The 18,832-nt window shown below is 40.4% G+C and overlaps 1 protein-coding gene and 1 long non-coding RNA gene across 2 annotated transcripts in view; one reads left to right on the top strand and one right to left on the bottom strand.

Moving 5' to 3' along the window:
* Positions 1-14,763, top strand: part of SV2B (synaptic vesicle glycoprotein 2B) — a 212,273-nt gene extending 197,510 nt beyond the window's left edge. The window contains exons 13-15 of the mRNA XM_004468088.5: positions 9,908-10,067; positions 11,464-13,394; positions 13,618-14,763. Of these exons, the coding sequence (XP_004468145.1) occupies positions 9,908-10,067; positions 11,464-11,647 (344 nt within the window). The 3' untranslated portion in view covers positions 11,648-13,394; positions 13,618-14,763. The remainder of the gene's footprint in view (positions 1-9,907; positions 10,068-11,463; positions 13,395-13,617) is intronic.
* Positions 8,905-11,531, bottom strand: LOC139438730 (uncharacterized). The gene is made up of 2 exons (XR_011648480.1): positions 11,446-11,531; positions 8,905-10,109 (listed from the first exon to the last, which is right to left on the bottom strand). It is a non-coding gene; the product is annotated as an uncharacterized lncRNA (long non-coding RNA).
* Positions 14,764-18,832: the final 4,069 nt, after the last annotated feature.

Here is an 18,832-nt window from a genome sequence, read left to right as displayed (position 1 = left end):
CAGCTATAAGAAGGAATATAGTACAAATACATGGGATAACATGGATGAATCTTGAGGACCTTATGTTGAGTGAAGCAAGACAGGCATTGGAGGACAAATACTACATGACCTCTCTGATAAGAAGTATGCAAACCAAGCTGTCTCTGAGAGCTAGAGATTGGATGATAGGCTTATAGGAAATTGAGGGGGAGAGGAGGGTTGTGAGCTGATGCCTAGGTTGGTGAGATCTATGATAAAGTGGAGATTGGCTAACAGAGGTGAAGATGGTTAATCACCACAACTGGGAACCAAGAGTTCTTACAACTCCAAGCAAGAGAATCGCATCCATCAACCACATGAGATCTAAGCCCCCTCTTGATACAGAGGTAGAGTGGACATCACCAACCCAAGGTCCACAGGATGGAGGAATAAAATATGGATTAGAGTAAGCTTACTGGTATTCTACTATAGAACTATTGTGACTAGTTATGGAAGAAACTGTTGCATTGATGTGGAGAAAGTGGCAATGGTAGTTGCTGAGGGCAGGGAGAGGGAAGAAGAGATGAGATGTGGGGGCATTTTGGGGACTTGGATTTGTCCTAAATGATATTGCAGGGACTGAGGCTGGACATTATAAATCCTGTCATAACCCACTGAATGTACTGGGGGAGAGTGTAAACTACAATGTAAACTATAATTCATGTGGTGCAACAGCGCTCCAAAATGTATTCACCAAATGCAGTGAATGTGCCACAATGATGAAAGAGGTTGATGTGGGAGGAGTGGGGTGGGATGTGGGGTATGTAGGAGCCTCTTATTTTTTAAATGTAATTTTTGTGATCCGTGTACCTTAAATTTTTAAAATAATAGTAATAAAAAAGTACACATGGCACATTCTCCAGGATAGACTACATGTTTGGTTATAATACAAGTCTTTATAAATTTTAAAAGATTTAACATTTTAAAAAATTGAAATGATCATAATGGTGTGAAGCTGGAAATCAAGAACATGTGGAGAATTGTAAAACCACAAATATATGGAAGTTAACATCTATTCAAATATTCAAGCAATCAGTGGCTCAAACAGGAAATTGTAAGGGAAATCAGTAAATATCTTGAGACAAATGAAAAGAACACAACATATCAAAACTTATGGGATACAGTGAAGGCAGTGCTGAGATGAAAACCTATAGCTTTAAATGCTTACATTAAAAAAGAAAAAATAGCTAACATCATCAAAGACCTACCTGCATACCTGGAGAAACTAGGAAAGGAACAGAAAAGTAACCCCAAAACAAGCAGAAGGAAAGAAATAACAAAGATTAGAGAAGAAATAAATGAAATTGGGAATAAAAAAATAGAATTAACAAAACCAAAAATTGGTTCTTTAAAAAGATCAATAAAATTGACAAACCCTTGGGAAACAGATGTGGCTCAACCAATTGGGTTCCCATCTATCATATAGGAGGTCCAGGGTTTGATCCCCAGGGCCTCTTGGTGAGGGCAAACTCACCCACGCAGTGAGCTGGCCCTCACAGAGTGCTGGCCCATGCTGGAATGCAGCACTGTGCAGGAGTGCTCCCCTGCGTGGGAATGCTGCCCAAGCATGGGAAAGCCACCCCATGCAGGAGTGCCAGCCAATGCTGAAAGCTGGCTAAGCAAGATGACACAACAAGAGACACAGAGGAGAGAAAATAAGAAGATGTAGCAGAACAGGGAGTTGAGGTGGTACAAGAGAGTAATCACCTCTCTCCCACTCCAGAAGGTCCCAGGATTGATTCCTGGAGCTGCCTAATGAGAATACAAGTAGACACAGAAGAACACACATTGAGTGGACACAGAGAGCTGACGACAGGGGGAAATGGCCAGAAGAGCAGGGGGCAAGAAATAAGTAAAATAAATGTTTTTTAAAAAATTGACAAACCTTTAGCTAGACTGACAGGAAAAAAAGAGAAAAGATGCAAATAAAATCAGATCTCACAGAAATAAAAGAACATAAGAGGATACTATGAAGAGCTGTATGCCATCAAATTAGACAACCTAGATAGAATGCACAAATTCCTAGAAACAATGTTTTAGTTTACCAAATGGTAAATGATGCAAAGTACCAGAATTTTTTTTTTTTGTAAAGCGTATTTATTTGGGGTAAGATCTTATAATTCTGAGGCTGTGAAATATCCAAAGCAAGGCACCATCAGAGGTGCTTTCTAACCAAAGTCAGATACTCTTGATCCAGTTGTCCAGCTACATGGCAAATCAAGACGACTACTAATCTTTGCCTTCTCCTGCAGGCTCACCCTCTCTCAGAGCCCAGCTCCTGGAGTTCCACTGTGAGCAGCCAGGCATGGGGCTTGTCTCTTTCCAAGTCTCCTCTACCAGTCTCTGCTGCTCCACTTTCTTCCTGAGTTCGCTGCAAGCTATCAGACATATGGCTTATCTCTCCCTTTGAATCTCTCAGGAGCTTCTCTCCTTGCAGCTTAGCTGTTGCAAAACTGGAGTCCTTTCTCTCACATGGCAGAATCAAATATTGTGGCTCCCTTTTCCTGTGTCTCCATTTTTATCAGACCCAGCAAGAGGGTGGAGACTCAACCTGAGTCACGCCTCACTGATGTAGTCCAGTTGAAAGGGCCTCACACCCACAGGAATGGATTAATTCACAAACATAATCTTTCTCTTTTTGGGATTCATAAAATAATTTCACACTGCCACATATATGAACTATCTGTACTGACTCTAGAATAAATAGAAGACTTCAACAAACCAATCACAAGTAAAGAGATTGACTCAGTCATCAAAAACCTCCCAACAAAGAAAAGCCCAGGACCAGATGGGTTCACAGGTAAATCCTACTAATCATTCCAGGAAGAATTAATACCAACCCTACTCAACGTCTTCCAAAGAATTGAAGAGGAGGAAACACTACCTAACTGATTCTATGAGGCCAACATCACCCTAATACCAAACCCAGATAAAGATACTACAAGAGGAGAAAATTATAGCCCAGTTTTTCTTATGAATTTAGAGATAAAAATCATCAACAAAATACCTTCAAATCAAATCCAGCAACACACTGAAAGAATTATGCACTATGATCATGTGGCTTTTATCCCAGGTATGAAAGAGTGATTCAACATAAGAAAATCAATTAATGTAATACACCACATTAACAAAACGAAGGGGAAAGTTACATGATCATTGTGATTGACACAAAAGGGGCATTTGACAAAATCCAGCTTTGTTTTTTGGTAGAAACACTTAGAAAACTTGGAATAGAAGGAAACTTCTTCAACATAATGAAGGGCATGTATGAAAAACCCACAACTAACATCATACTCAGTGAAAGACTGAAAAGCTTTTCCTCTAAAATCTTAAACAAGACAAGACGGCCCACTGTCACCACTGTTATTCAACATTGGACCGGAAGGTCTAGCCAGAAAAGTTAGGCAAGAAAAAGAAACAAAATGCATCCAGATTGGAAAGGAAGAAGGAAAACTTTCCCTCTCTGCAGATGACATAATTCTATATATAGAAAGTTTCCAAAAATCTACAACAAAGCTCCTTGAGCTAATAAATAAATTCAGCAGAGTGGCAGGGTACAAGATCAACTTGCAAAAATCAGTATTGTTTGTATAGACTAGTAATGAGAAATCTGAGGAGGATATCAAGAAAAAGAAATTCCATTTTCAATAGCCACTAAAAGAATCAAATATCCAGGAATAAATTTAACCAAGAATATAAAGGACTTGTACACAGAAAACTTCAAAACATTGTAAAAGAAATCAAAGGAAACCTAAATAAATGGAAGGACATTCCAGGTTCATGGATTGAAAGACTGAATATTAAGATGACAATTCTACCCAAAATGATTTACAATTGCAATGAAGCTCTGATAAAAATTCCAATAGCCATTTTTATTTTTTCCTAAAATGGAAAGGCCAATTGTCAAATTTATTTGGAAAGGTAAGGGGCCCAAAATAGCCAAAAACATCTTGAAAAAGAAGAATTAGTTGGAGAACTAACGCTTTCTGACTTTAATGCACATTACAAAGCTATAGTGGTCAAACAGCATGGTATTGGTACAAGAGTAGCTATATTGACCAATGGAATAGAATTGAGAGTTCAGAAATAGACTGTCACATTTATGGCCAATTTGAGTTTGACAAGGCTACCAAGTCCACTCAAATGGGAAAGAATAGTCTCTTCAACAAATAGTGCTGAGAGAACTGGATATCAATTAGCAAAAGAATGAAAGAGGACCCCTATCTCATATCATATATAAAATTTAACTCAAAATGGACTAAAAACCTAAATATAAGAACCAGAAATATAAAACTCCTAGAAGACCATGTGGGGAAACATCTTCAGAATATTTTGCTGGGCAATGGTTTCTTGGACTTTATACCTAGAGCTCAAGCAATAAAAGAAAAAAAAAATAGATAAATAGGGACTTCTCAAAATTAAAAACTTTTATCCATCAAATAACTTTGTCATGAAACCAAAAGGACAACTTGCTCAATGGGAGAAAATATTTGGAAACTGTATTTCTGATAAGGGTTTAATATCCAGAATATATAATGAAATCCTACAACCCAACAATAAAAAGACAACCTAATTTAAAAATGGGCAAAAGACTCAAATAGACATTTCTCCAGAGAAGATATACAAATAGCTAAAAAGCACATGAAAAAATGCTCAACATCACTAGCTGTTAGGGAAATGCAAATCAAAACCACAATGAGATATTATTTCACACCACTAGAATGACTACTATTTAAAAAAAGCAGAAAACTACAAGCGTGGAAGAGGATGAGGAAAAATAGTCATGCTCATTCACTGCTGGCAGAATGTAAAATGGCAGTAACTCAGGAAGCTAAATATAGAACTACCCTATGACCTGGCAACCCTGCTACTAGGTATGAACCCAAAATAACTGAAAGCAGGGACTAGAACACATATTTGCACACCAATGTTCATAGCAGTATTATGAACAATTGCCAAAAGAGGGAAGCAACCCAAATGTCCATCAGTAAATGAATGAATAAACAAGATGTGATGTAAACATATAATGGAATAATATTCATCCATAGAAAGGAATGAAGTCCTGAGACAATGTGGCCACATGGATGAAACTCGAGGACATTATGCTGAATGAAATAAGCACAAAAGGACACATGTTGTGTGAGTGCACTCGTGTAAACTAATTATAATAAGCAAACCCATAGAGTTAGAATCTAGAATAAAGGTTACCAGGGCATTGATTGGGGTTAGAGAATGAGTAGTCGATGCTTAATTTGTATAGGATTTCTACTTAGGTTGATTGTAAAGGTTTGGAAATGGATGGTGGTGATGATAGCACATTATTGTGAGTATATTTAACAACAGTGAATATATAGGTAATTGTGATTAAAAGCGGGAACTTCAGGTCATATATGTAGCTAGAATGAAAGTTAAAAGATAAAACATAGGACTGTATAATACAGTGAACTGTATTATGGACAATGGACTATAGTTAAGAGTAAAAGTGTAAGAATATTCTTTCATGAATTATAACAAAAATATAACACTAATACAGGGTATTAGTAATAGCGTGGTATATGGGAAAATATACCTAATGTAACCTCTGGACAATAATTAATAGTACTATCTTAATAATTTTTCATAATTGTAACAAAGGTAATTACTACTTTTTAAAAAAAATTAGTACATTTACAAAAACGTGTTATCATCTATTGTAACAAATGTTCCACACCAATGCAAGGTGTTTGTGATGTGGAGGTGTGTGGGAATCCTGCATTTTATGCATGATTATGGTCTGTAAACCCCACAGCTTATCCAATAATTTTTTTGAAAAAAGGTAATTGGAAAAGGGAGAAGAACAGAGGAAGAAATTGAAAGACAAATATGAAGAATTAGAAGAAAAGATGAAGAGACAGTGAAACTATACCCACAGAGAGGCATGTACCACAAAGTCGTATTGTATTAGGGTTCTCTAGGGAAACAGAACCAACAGGAGGTATCTATAAATATCATTAGATTTTATAAAAGCATCTCACAGGACTGTGGGGATGTATGAGTTCCAAATTCTATGGGGCAGGCCGCAAACTGGGAATTCCGATGAAGATTTTTGATGAATTCTTCAGGGGAGGCTGGCAGAAGTAGAGATGGAAATCATCACTTCTCCTTTTAAGGCCTTCAACTGATTGGATGAGAAGTCTCTCATTGCTGAAGGCAATCTCTTCAGTAGATTGTAGATGTAATCAGCCATAGATGCAATCAGCTTACTAATGATTTAAGTCTATGAAATGTCCTCACAGTAACAATTTAGGCCAGTGCTTGATTGACCAAACAACCAGGTACCAATACCTGACCAAGATGGCACATGAGCCTAACCATCACACATATATACAGGAAAATGGGAGACTCGAGAGGGAGAGAGACCCTTGAAAACACAATTTTGTTTTCATTTTCATTTTCTTTCTTTTTTTTTTTTACAATTCCTGACTACCCAGGAATCTCTCTTCTCAGCTTTACCACAATGAATAGAAGTAATACAGAGATTTTAACTAGTTCCCAATAAGCCTCTCTGCTCTGCTGAGAAAACCTTTTCATCGTAGGCCATTTTGAAATATTAAAACAAAGTTAAAAAAAACAACAACTCTACCTGCTTCATAAGATTATTGTCAGAAAAACATATAAAATACTCTTAAGTAATAGTTTGAAGGGTTTAAAGAAATCTTATTACTTATTTAATAGCAGAAATATAAGTAGTAATAATATAATAACATAGTAACTGTAATAGCAATAACACAATGATACAGTTATAATAGCACAATAATACAATTTTTACAATTGTAATGAAAAAGAGTTTGGGCTTTGGAATTGGACACACCCAAGTTGGAATCCTGTCACCTGAAGGCTGTTTGACTTTGAACATGTCTTTACTTCTCTGGGCCTCAGTTTCCTTATCTGTAGATGAGGATACCCCTCTTCAACTGGTAGGGTTTTGTACACAGATCACCTTGTAGTGCTTGGTGCATTGTGGGTTCTCAAAAATGGTAGCTATATTCATGTATGTTAGTGCCACATACCACTGATTTGCAGCAGCTTATAGCAGAAACACATGCCATGCATGGTAAACCAGAGGCAAAATATATACCTTTAGGGCCAGGGAAAATGTATATGAAAATATGAGTCAAGGCCAGGGCTGGGGTCAGACAACACAGTAATAAATGTGCCATTGAGCATTTGCCCTAGGGATGTAGTTGACCAGTAAAATTAATACCAAACTTCCTAACAACAAAGCATAAAGGGAAACAAAATAAATCACATAGTCATTTTGTCAGAGGAGAGAAAACTGATCAAGTCTTTACGGGAAGGAAGTCTTTTCCTAGTGTTTGGCTGATATTGAATTTATTTTATTATATTTTGAAAGAAACTGTAGATTACATAAATGTTACATTGAAAATATAGGGGGATTCCCATATTCCCACCTCCAACACACACACACTTTTCCCCATTAACAACATCTTTCATTAGTATGGCACATTTGTTAACAATTGATAAACATATATTGAAGCATTGCTACTAACCATTGTCTATAGTTTACATTATAGTTTACACTTTGTACCACACAATTTTAAGGTTTTGATAAAATGTATAATGGCCTGTATCTGTCATTGCAATGCCATTGCAATGCCATGCACAATAATTCCAATGTTCCAAAATTGCCCCATATTATACCTATTCTTCCCTCTCCCTCCCCTCAGAACCTCTGGTGACCACTGTCTTTATATCAATGTTACAAGTTCTTCCATTGCTAGAATAATCATGTCTACTTTCATCCATAGTTGCATTTGCATTTCCCTGTTATGTTTGTTTATTCCTGTCTTGAGGATTGTGGGATGGTGATGCTCACTCTCTTTCTGAGAGGGAGCTTAGATCCTGTGGGGCAGATGATGAAACTGTCTTGCTTGCAGTTGTAGATACTCTATTTCGAGGGGATAGGTGTTGTCCATCATCATCCTCTTGTCCTGGGTGAGTCCAATGAACTGGAGAGTAGGTATTGCAACTCTGCTGAGATTCAGGACTCAACTGGCATCATATTGAATATTATTATATTAAATGGTAGTCTTACTATTCAGAATTGGCGAACACAGGAAAGGCCTGTGATTTGGGCTTTTTAATCTTGTGGGGAGGAAGGAGTTGTTTGTTAGGTCTGGCAGACTCACTGCCTTCTCCGCTAGAGGCAGAACCTGCATGAGGGAAGAAAACGGTGTCTTACTCATTTCTCTAACCCCGTGCCTGCACACTGCCTGACTTAGAATGGACCCTTAGGAAGCCTGCTAAACTGTCCAGAACCATTTAAGATGGGTGCTTTCCTAAATTAGCTGGAAGCTACAGGCTCTTCAACAGGATGGAATCATGGGAGACCCTGTGGCTGGGAGTCAGGGCGCCTTCTCTGCCAAAGTTAGCTTTATGCGTTGACACAAATTCCTTGACTTCTCTGAGCTTCTGCTTCATAATTGTGAAAGTATTAGCTCCCCAGGCTCAACTGAGAAAAAGGGTGTGAGAGTAAATGCAAGACCCCTCTGCTTTTTTGTCACCAACCCTTGAGGCCCAGGGTCTAACAGTGAACAATTTGGTCAGGTCCTGGGGTGCCTGGGGATGTTCTTGGGAAAGCAGGGTCTGTGGGTGGCGGGGTGGGCACACATGGAAATGAGAATGGCCTGCTCTCCCATGGCCAGCCACACGGGGCCAGAGGACAGGCTGGGCACAGCTGACTGGCAGGGCGGGGTGGGAAGAGCCAACCTTGTCCTCCCTTTGACATCCTCGTCATCATGAGTGCAGCACAGATCAAAGCTGACTTCTATAATACTAAAGAAAGGGATGGTTGCCCCAAATTAGAGATCTAGAAATATTTAAAAATTTCTTCATATTCTAGTTTTTTATTAATGTCTGCATTTTGTTTTTGAGCTAGTTTGCAAGCTCCTTGAGTACTCAGCCAGTGTCTTATTACCTCTGTAGCCCCAGTCTTTAATAAAGGGTCTGGCATCCAGTGGTTCAACCGTGATGTCCTCAGTCAATAAGTACTCATTGAAGAGCTAGTCTATATCTTCTCCATGGGGCCTGGGTGACCTGCTTCGCATTAGTCCTATCCGTGGGTCCCAGATAAAACCACCTATGGCATCTGCTGGAGCATCATTTTCCCATTTCCTGGGCTGTGATCTTTTCTGGGTAGAAATGGTTTCTTATTAACAGTGGAATAGAAGTCTTCCTGATGAGGCTGTTACCCGCTTGTATATCTATTTAATAAACATTTATTTATGCAGCACTGATTCTCTGCCAGGCGCTGCAGTAGGCATCAGGAGTACAACAGTAATTGAGACAGACAGTACCCCTGTGCCTAAGGAGCAAATGGTCTACAGGCAGAGACAGACATCAACTAGGCATTTCATTTAACAGACATTTACAATGAGCTTATTATAGGCCAGGCTTTGTTCCAAGCACTTTATCAATATTAACACATATAACCCTCATAACGACCAAAGGAAGTAGGTACTATTTCTGTGTCAGCTACATAACAGTGGGGGTTTGGACCTAAACTGACGTATCTCAAGCACCCACAAGAGGCCTCTGACACAGGATCAATTCTCAGAATCCACCCTCCTCTGCCCCATCTCCATCACTCTGGGCTGGAACATGGCACTCACATAGTGCCAATTCCAGAATCCTTCTTGGAGACTGGCTCTGGTGACCTGACCCATGTGGAGGGCTCCTGTGGCCCGGGCGCCATATTGGAGGGTAAAGCTGATGGCCTCTCCATGGAGTTCAGACAGGCTGCTTCCTGTGAGGAAGCAAGACCTGTGGGGGAGAGTCTTGTCCAGGGCCCAGGTGTCATGCTTCCATCTGCCCTTGGTCTCCTTTGTAGGGGGCTCTATGCTCATCTCGGCAGTCTGCTGCTTCTTCCTGTTTTTCGGCAACAGTGAGTCAGCGATGATAGGCTGGCAGTGCCTGTTCTGTGGGACCAGCATTGCCGCCTGGAATGCCCTGGATGTGATCACTGTGGAGTTGTATCCCACCAACCAGAGGTCAGTTCTTCCCTGGTCCTCTCCCCAGACCTGTTTGGACTCCTAGAAACAATGAAGTAATTTGATAAGGTGGTCAGTAGTAAAAGTAACCTAATAAGGGGTGGTTTTTGCATAAAAGTTAAAAATACAATTAAAATCCACTTAATAATCAGCAAACATCATAAAAATACCTAGGAGTCAAGTTAATGAGAAAGGTAAGACACGTGGAGAAAACAATAAAGGTTTATTGAGAGAGAGAAAAGAAGACTGAAATCCAGGTCAAGAAAGACCTCATTCTTGGGTAAGAAGTTTCAGTCTTACAAAAATGTTGAGTGTTCTTCGTTTTTCTCTAACTTTAATAAATGGCATTTCCCCTCCCCCCTGGGAACCTGAAACATTTATTCTAAATTTATCTATGAAAATACACATGTGAAAATATCCAGGAAAATTCTGGGGGAAAAAAAGAGACACATAATAGGGTCTAGTGATTAGAACGCTACATTGTGGTACAGTTATAAACAAAAATATAAAAAGAATTTTAAGTACAGAAATATACTCACATTCATAATAAACTGCTGGTGTGAAAAAGAAACATTTTACTTAAGTTAGGGAGAGATAGTGTTGGGAATATTGTCTCTGTATATAGATGGGGTCAAGGAAGGTAGATGGTTAATAAGGGTTATCATGGGAAGTGGGATCAAGGGGCAATAGGATTAGTTTCTGCCATGGGCAACAAACAGAAACCCCAAATATCTGCTGTTTCAAGAAAGTAGACATTATATTTTCCTTTCCTGTAAAAATCTGCGTCATGCAGTCTAAGAGGAAAAGGCTCATTCCTGACATTTGTTAAGGAAGATTTTCTGGAACTGCCACTTACACTTATGTTCCATTGGTGGAAAAGTTTTCACTTGTGTATACTCAGCAGCAAGGGTGTCTGGGAAATGTAGTCTTACATTTGGAGAAACGCTAGTTAAGGACACTTAGCAGTCAGTCTCTGCTACAAGAGGGTCGAGGGTATTATTGGAAGGGGGTCATTTAAACTTTGTGCTTTGCAAAATTTTTCCTTTCAGTGTTTCATAATAGCATGTACTATCTACACAAATTTTAAAAAGAGCTATATTTTAAAGGAAAAAAAAATCTTGAAGGAAGTACCCCAAATATTAATATCCCCAAATGCAGTTGCCTTTCAGTGGTAAGGTTACACATCGTCTTTCCCCTGACTCTTTATATTGTTCTGTACGTCCAAATTTGAATAAAACGAGCATGTGTGAATGCTATAGTTAGGGGAAAAAATTCCTCCCACACCCTCACTATTTTGCCCCCCCCCCCCAAAGGATTAAGGAGAACCCAGTCCCATTTATCATCTGGGGTCCAGTCCATGTTTTTCAGGATTGCTTACTTTCCTCTTCTTTTGCAGGGCAACAGCATTTGGCATCCTCAATGGATTATGCAAATTTGGAGCCATCCTTGGAAACACCATCTTCGCTTCCTTTGTTGGGATAACCAAAGTGGTCCCCATCCTTCTGGCCGCGTCCTCTCTGGTTGGTGGTGGCCTGATTGCCCTTCGACTGCCAGAGACACGAGAACAGGTCCTGATGTGAACAACCCCTGGGGAAAGGAAAGATCTGAAGAACCTTGTCTGGGACCCCTGCAATGCCCCACACCTGTCTATTGCTGTCCAGAGCAGAAGGAGAAGTTGATTTTATGACCCCTAGTTTAGGACCCATTTCCCTGTTAATATATCTGTTACTCAGGTGACTGGTTTGGGGGGGGCTGCCCTGAGCCACCCTGAGACCACGGAGCTGTGTGCTTGGCTTCAAGTCTCCACTGCTCAAGGCACTGAAAAGAAAGATACCCTCCAGGGAGGGCACACACCAGGCAAGGTGTGTGCATCTCTCCACGTGAGGGGCATGGACTTATTTGCATTTCAAAATGATTTTGAGGGTGGGAAACACTCTAACTTCTCCCTAAAACTCCTTGGAACCCAATGACCTGACAAACTGACTTAACTGGAAGTTGGATTCTTCATACGAATATTGTGGTTGAAATGCAGGATAACATAGGTTTTTGCATTTAGAAGAGTCACCTGCCACATTGTCCGTTTGAAGACTGGCGCATTAGCATTGAAGATACTCTGATATAGAAAACCAAAAATTTGAGCAATCCCCATAGAGACCAACTTTCTCCCCCAAATGTCCCAAGCTTTCCATGATGTTTGGATGGTAAATTTAAGAATGATATTTATTCATGTTTTACTCTAGTCAAAGAAAATTATTGGGTAGGTATTCTGTGAATTAAGTTTGTGTACAACTGCATATTGGGTTTCATTTCCAGAAATGGTATCTGCAAATATTTTCCAGCATGTTAGCCATATTTTGGCAGGACTTGGTGTTTGAGGTCCCAGGCAACGCAGCGTGATTGAAGGAAATGCCGGCACAGCTTCGTACAGCCTTTTAACTTGCTGTCGGGAGGAGGCCTTACAAGCTTGCATTGTACAGTTCATTTAATCCAGGCACTTTCCTTCCTGTAGGTGGAGTAGTTACTTCTCTCTCGTACACGCGGATCACTTGTCAAACCCAGACTCCCTGTCTTCAATACTGGCATTTGACTTTGCTGCTCAGAAACAACACAAGCAGTGTACGGTGGCCTCCAGCGTTCTCTTTGTTGGCGAGAACAAAACACTGTGGACAACAAGGGGGATGAAGGAGGTGCAGGGAAGCACAGCCATGGCTCTTCAATGTGCGCATTCTTTCAGCTTGTTTTTAAACACGATCCACATCTGTTACAGCTGGTCAGGTCCTATGGGAAAGCTATCTCAGGTGTCCCAGGTTTAGGGGACACAGAGGTCATTGGTGTGGGAGTGCAGGGGATGTCAGCTACGCTTTCCTTCAGTGCTCCAACAGAACTCTTTCCTGAGCACCCAGCTTGGAGTGTGAATGGGGCTGGGGGTGGGAGGAGGAATCGAGGACAAACTGCCCTGACAGGGGCAGGCAATAGATTGAAATCTTGACTGCGCAGAACTGCCTAGCAATGGAAGGGACAGCGACGGATGAGCTCCTGCCCCTGCAAGTGAGCTAGCGGAGGCCAGGTGAACCCGCTTCTGCAACAACCAGTCCTCAGAGTCCGTTTGCAGTGCCCTCCATGGCTGTAAAGTGCGGTACCTTCCCTACCAGAAATCTCCAACATTTAAAACAAAATGACCATGCCTGTGTCAAGTATTTTCTCTATTTTGGAAAAACTCTTAGGTCCTGTGATAGCTTCAGCTGTCTTCCTGTTATTTCCTCGAGTAAGAGGTAGCTGGGGAGAAGAGTATATTTATGACACCTCTGCACTCTCAATATGAGATCAGTTTTTTTTTTTTTTTTTTTTTAATTTTTTTATTTTTTATTGACTTTGTAATAATATTACATTAAAAATATATATGTGAGGTCCCATTCAACCCCACCCCCCCCCCCCTCTCCCCCCCCCCCCAACAACACTCGTTCCCATCATCATGACACATCCATTGGATTTGGTAAGTACATCTTTGGGCACCTCTGCACCTCATATACATTGGTTCACATGAGATCAGTTTTAATGGTTGAAATGTTTGTTTTCTTCCCTAGTCCCCCATCACTTCATTTACCTTTTGTTTTTGTTTGTTTTGCACAGGGAAGAAAGAGGCACTAAATCTAGTTTATTGATTTGAAACCCCGATTCTCTCTGATTTCCAATACATACACATATATAGAATATGTTTTATATATATAAGAAATGTGTAATAATATTTCTCCCAGTGTTTTATAGGAGTTACCTAACATGAATACTGTGTTGATAATGAGAGGTCTGATGTAATATAACTGTAATATACTTGCCATATCCTTGTGCTAGCAAATACAGTGACTAGCTTCATAAAAGAGAATTGTGTAAACCCAGGATCACTACATCCCTTATAGCATTATTCTTCAACGGGATAATACAATCCAGTGAGCATCTGTGATTTAGGAAATTTAAAAGGCAGTTAGAGTTTGCAGTTCTATTAAGGTGGGTCTTTTAAGTCCAAAATTTGATGAAATTTTGAATGCTGGCAGTAGCCCCAATAATTTTGGGATTCATTCCACTTGGTTTCCAAACTCTAACTTCTGCGTTATCTTTATGGTTCCTTAAACCAACCATGGAACCAACCAAAAGGCAAGTTCTATGTCATCCATCACAAAGGCCCTTGTAAAGGATGCAGCCGTCCTCTGCAGCCTTTTGCTGTGAAGGATTGCCTGGCCATGTTGCCTGGCCGCTTCTTAAATGTTGCCGCTCCTGCTGAGATAAATGGTTCTTTAAAAATAGTCTCAATGGCAGGTCATTGGGGGAATAATGTACAGCATTCCTGGCCATGCAGCTCTTTTTCATTTCATGTTCTACCCTAAGAAACTCCTGATGGCATCTGTGGAGAGTTAAAGAGATGAGGCTGTACTTGGCGAGCAAATCTGTTTGCAGTTCATGATGTATTTTATGATGCCCAGTTTGGGAGCAGTTGCTTTTAATAGTCTCAACTGTATTATGTCATCTCGTGATACTGATTTAATCTTTTGTTTTATTGAAAATGATTAGTGAAAGGACTGTGCCTATCTGTGACATTTATAGCACATTAGCCTGAGATCATGTAAATAATAATCCCATTACCATGATTCCCTGGTACCTGTGTTAGCTCATTAATGAAAATAATAAACAAACCTTAAACAAACCTTTAAGAACTGGGGCTAGAGATTATTTTCATACATTAAGGACTCATCTGTCTTTCTACTTTCATTGAATCAGCTGGGAGGAACCTCAGGAGTCACTGCTTCCAACTTTCTTGCTGTGTATATTGGGATGCTGAGAGGTTAAATGATATGACCAAGGTCACATGTCATGCTGGGAGTGGGTTACAAATCTAAGACGATGCTCTCTCTACAATCCTGGACTAATTTCTCAGTCACTCATACTCTACTCCAGTCTTTCCATTGAGTCTTTGTGGAGTGGAACATTGTGAAAATACTTAACTGCCATACCTTGAAGTCATGAATTGAAAACTCATTTTGTTGTTTGACCCAGAGTGAATGGAAGAATCAGTCTAAATATACAAGTATTCATATTTATTCATCCAATCAGTCTTTCATCCATTCAACAAATTCTTACTGAGCATTCGTGTGCCTGTCATGGTACCAAGCCCTGGAATATGTGGTGACAAAGCTGGTCATAGATCCTGCCTCCATGGAGCTTACAGCTAGTGGGCAAGGTGATTATTAAGTTGGTAATAAAAACAAAGTGCAGTGACCTTACAATTGGTGACATGTCCATTTTGTTTCTGAGGATTTTTTACTTATTTACCAGTGAATGTGGATTTCTGAACATGGTTGTCCTTTCTGGCATCTCTTTTTCTCACTGAGTGTGCCAATTTCTTATCTTTATAACCCAGCAAGGGAAAAGACATATTTGCTAATTTCTGCAGAACTTAACTGGTTTTGCAGACACTTTTACAAGGAAGAAGGGATGGGGCCAGGTCTAAAGCAGGAAATTGTTAAGTAGGATGAGGTTCCCAGTAGCCAGGGAGAGTTGATTTCACCTCCACATCTGACTTTTCTCAGAGGCCTCTGTGCTAACTGGGTTAACAATGACGAAATATTTGGGGTTCTTGAATGAGAAGTTGTTTTAGTTAGGAATAGGTTGGGTTGCTTTGGCATACAACTGAAAAGCCAAAGAAGGTTTACAATTAGTTAAAGGTTTGTTTTTCTCACACCTGAAGGGAATCCAGAGGAAAGAAGGCCATGGATGGGCTGGCTGCTGTGTGATCATTGGGAAACAAACTCCTTCTGTCTTTTGGCTCCTCTATACTTACAGCACAGTTTCCATCCTCCAGGCTGCCTCATGGACTGAAATGGCTGTTGGTGCATCAGTCATCACATCCACAATTTAGGCAGGAAAGAAAAGGAAGGGCGAAGGGCACAGAGGCTGCACCTCCCAGCTGATACAGCTTCCTTTGAAGCTGCTTTCCTGGAACCCCCTCCCTGTCACTTCCAAGTACCTCATTGGCTTCTTGTTGTAGAGGAGATCTGGGAATGTGGGATCTACCAAACCTCCCCTAAATTGAAGATCTTTTAACTAAGGAAGAAGGAGAGTGAAAGGATAGATGACCCAATGCTTCTTTTTACAACAGTTTTTAAAGGCCCTCCACACCCTGCTGTTTTTGCTGTCTGTGTCCATTTGCTGTGTGATCTTCTGTATCTATTTCTCTTTTTGTCTTCTCTAGAATTCACTGGGATTTGAGCCTGGGGACCTCTGATGTGGAGAGAGGTTCCCTGTCACTTATGCCACCTCAGTTCCTGGTTTCTGTTGCACCTTGCCTTGATTCTCCCCTTTGTCTCTCTTGCATCATCATCTTTCTGTGGGGCTCACTTGCGCAGGCACTGGCTCACCACACAGGCACTCAGCTTGCTGCATGGGCACACTTTTCTTTTTTACCAGGAGGCCCCAGGGATAGAACCTGGGTCCCCCCATATGGTAGGGGGAAGTCCAAGCACTTGAGCCACATCTGCTTCCCTCAATCCTTTTTAAGCTTTTGTGTGCCTCCATATGACCTGGAGGGAGGTCAAAACTCAGACTGATGGGCCCTATCCCCAGAGATTCTGATTCAGTAAATCATGGGTGGGGTCTGAGAATTTTCAGTTCTCAGGAGCTCCCAAGGGAGGTTAATAATGTCAGTCCTCTATGGGGTCTTCCAGTACCACTGACAACCTGCCAAAGATAAGACTTTGATTTGTTGGGGGTGGAGTGGGGCGGAGACTCTCTTGCCCCAATAGCTTAAAATCAGGCCAACCAGAAACTCACAAAGGAGAGCAGCCCATGAAAAACTATCCCCACCTTCCTAGAGGTCAGAGACAATCAACTAGTGGCAGTGCATCAGGAACGTAAAAGTATAAATGAGAACATGTTCTTCCTTAGAAAGTGCTGGATTTCACTCAGGCCTTGTCCTTGTGGGCCCCTGTCTGGTGACAGGGGTTCTAATGATGTCCTAGGCTCAATGGGCTGTGGGGCAGGGAAGTGGATGCTGTTTCACCTGCTGGGTGATGATTTCCATTCTGGCCATTTCTACGTGGTGATGATTTTTGTAGACACAAATATTTTTGTGGCACTTTGTAATTTGTTGGACCTTATAATGGTACCCACTGATCCTAAATGCTTTTCCCTACCTAGTGATGATACACAGAAGGGGATAAAGACGTGGATAAGTGTGAGCCTGATCTGCTGGCAGTCATCAAGACTTTGGCTTGGAAATGTCTCTTCAAAAGGGTGAGAGCTTTAGATAAGAGAAAGGCAGAGTGGGATAAACCCCTCCATGTACACCTCATTCAACACGGCTTTACAGAATGGCCATCACGTGCCCAGAGCCTTCTTTGCTATCTATCTCTCTGTGGTTTCCCCCAGTGCAAAACTCTGCTATTGTGAGTAGCTCTGTAATGTTTAGGCATAGCCCTAAGAATAGTTTGGAAATAAATTGCATAGAGTCTTTGAATTGGAGACATGCTTAAAGCACATTGTGTTTAATTTGCAGAGGCCTAGTGGGGGAATTCGTATGCACGGCTATTGTGGCAGGAGTGAGTTTTCTGTAAAGATTAATGATGAAATGAAATAGAGAATAGAGCTACCCACCAAGGTTAAATGGAGAAATAAAAGTTGCCATAGTCATTGCTAGTTACAGAATGGACAGGACATTTAATTAGCAGGACCTTAATACACCCTCTGGAATATTCGAACCATGAGCTGGAGTCACTGTCATCTCATGTTAAAACACACATTTAGCTCTCCATTCACCTTTGGCCCTGGAGGCTTAAAATATTTTAAAATGTAAGTATTTATTCCTTTAGAAAGCAAAGCCCTTTGAGGAGCTGTTCTCCACCAAAGTTAATGTGGTTGCCACATTTGATCATTTTGCCAGGTAAGTAGGTTTATTTAAGCACAGCTACCGTGGCTCAGGAGAGAGCCATTCAAAAAAGACTCCCTGTCCTCTACTTCTTATGCACAATATAATCTCAGTCATTCAGATTTCTCAAAGTCAGAATATGTGATCACTTCAATATGATATAAATGAAAGACCTATAGAAATGACTTTCCAGGAAAATTTGACTTTGGACTGTAACACAAACAAAGTGCATAAAAATACATAGGAAAACTTCCATTTTCCACGTCTTTAACATGAATATGGTTGTCCTGTCTGGTATCTCTTTTTCTCAAGGAATGAGCCAGTTTCTTGCCTTTATAACCCAGGCAAGGGAAAAGACACATTTGCTAATTTCTCTAGAACTTAATTGATTTTAAAGATACTTTTACAAGGAAGAAGGGGTGGGGCCAGGTAAGCAATCAATGAACAAATTACAAATGATTCATACTTTTAAGATATTTCTCCCAAAGAATTGCAAAATAAATTCTGTCAACCTCAAAAGTACTTGCAAGAGGTCAAACTATCCTTCTTTAAAGGGTAAAAGTTAATTTACTGGTATTTTTACTATTTTTAAGAAGACTAATTTTTGGAAACTTATACTGTATATATTTTACGGTGGAAACAGCAAGCCGTAGGCTATAGATCTCCCATCAGAATATAGGCAGCGCGTTGCTGAGAGGTGTGTCGTCTTGGCTTATGGCCAGTCAAGCAGGAAATGGGTATTATACCGGTATCCCTGAAGACACCATGTGTATCCAGTACGTTTAGTGGATGATTTTGAGAAGTAGCTTACATTTTTAAAATTACATTTTGGGAAAATAGATGTCAAAGAAAA

Source organism: Dasypus novemcinctus, chromosome 3, assembly GCF_030445035.2.
Source record: "Dasypus novemcinctus isolate mDasNov1 chromosome 3, mDasNov1.1.hap2, whole genome shotgun sequence".
In the NCBI taxonomy this organism is placed as follows: Eukaryota; Metazoa; Chordata; class Mammalia; order Cingulata; family Dasypodidae; genus Dasypus; species Dasypus novemcinctus.
This window is presented reverse-complemented; position numbering and strand designations above follow the sequence as displayed.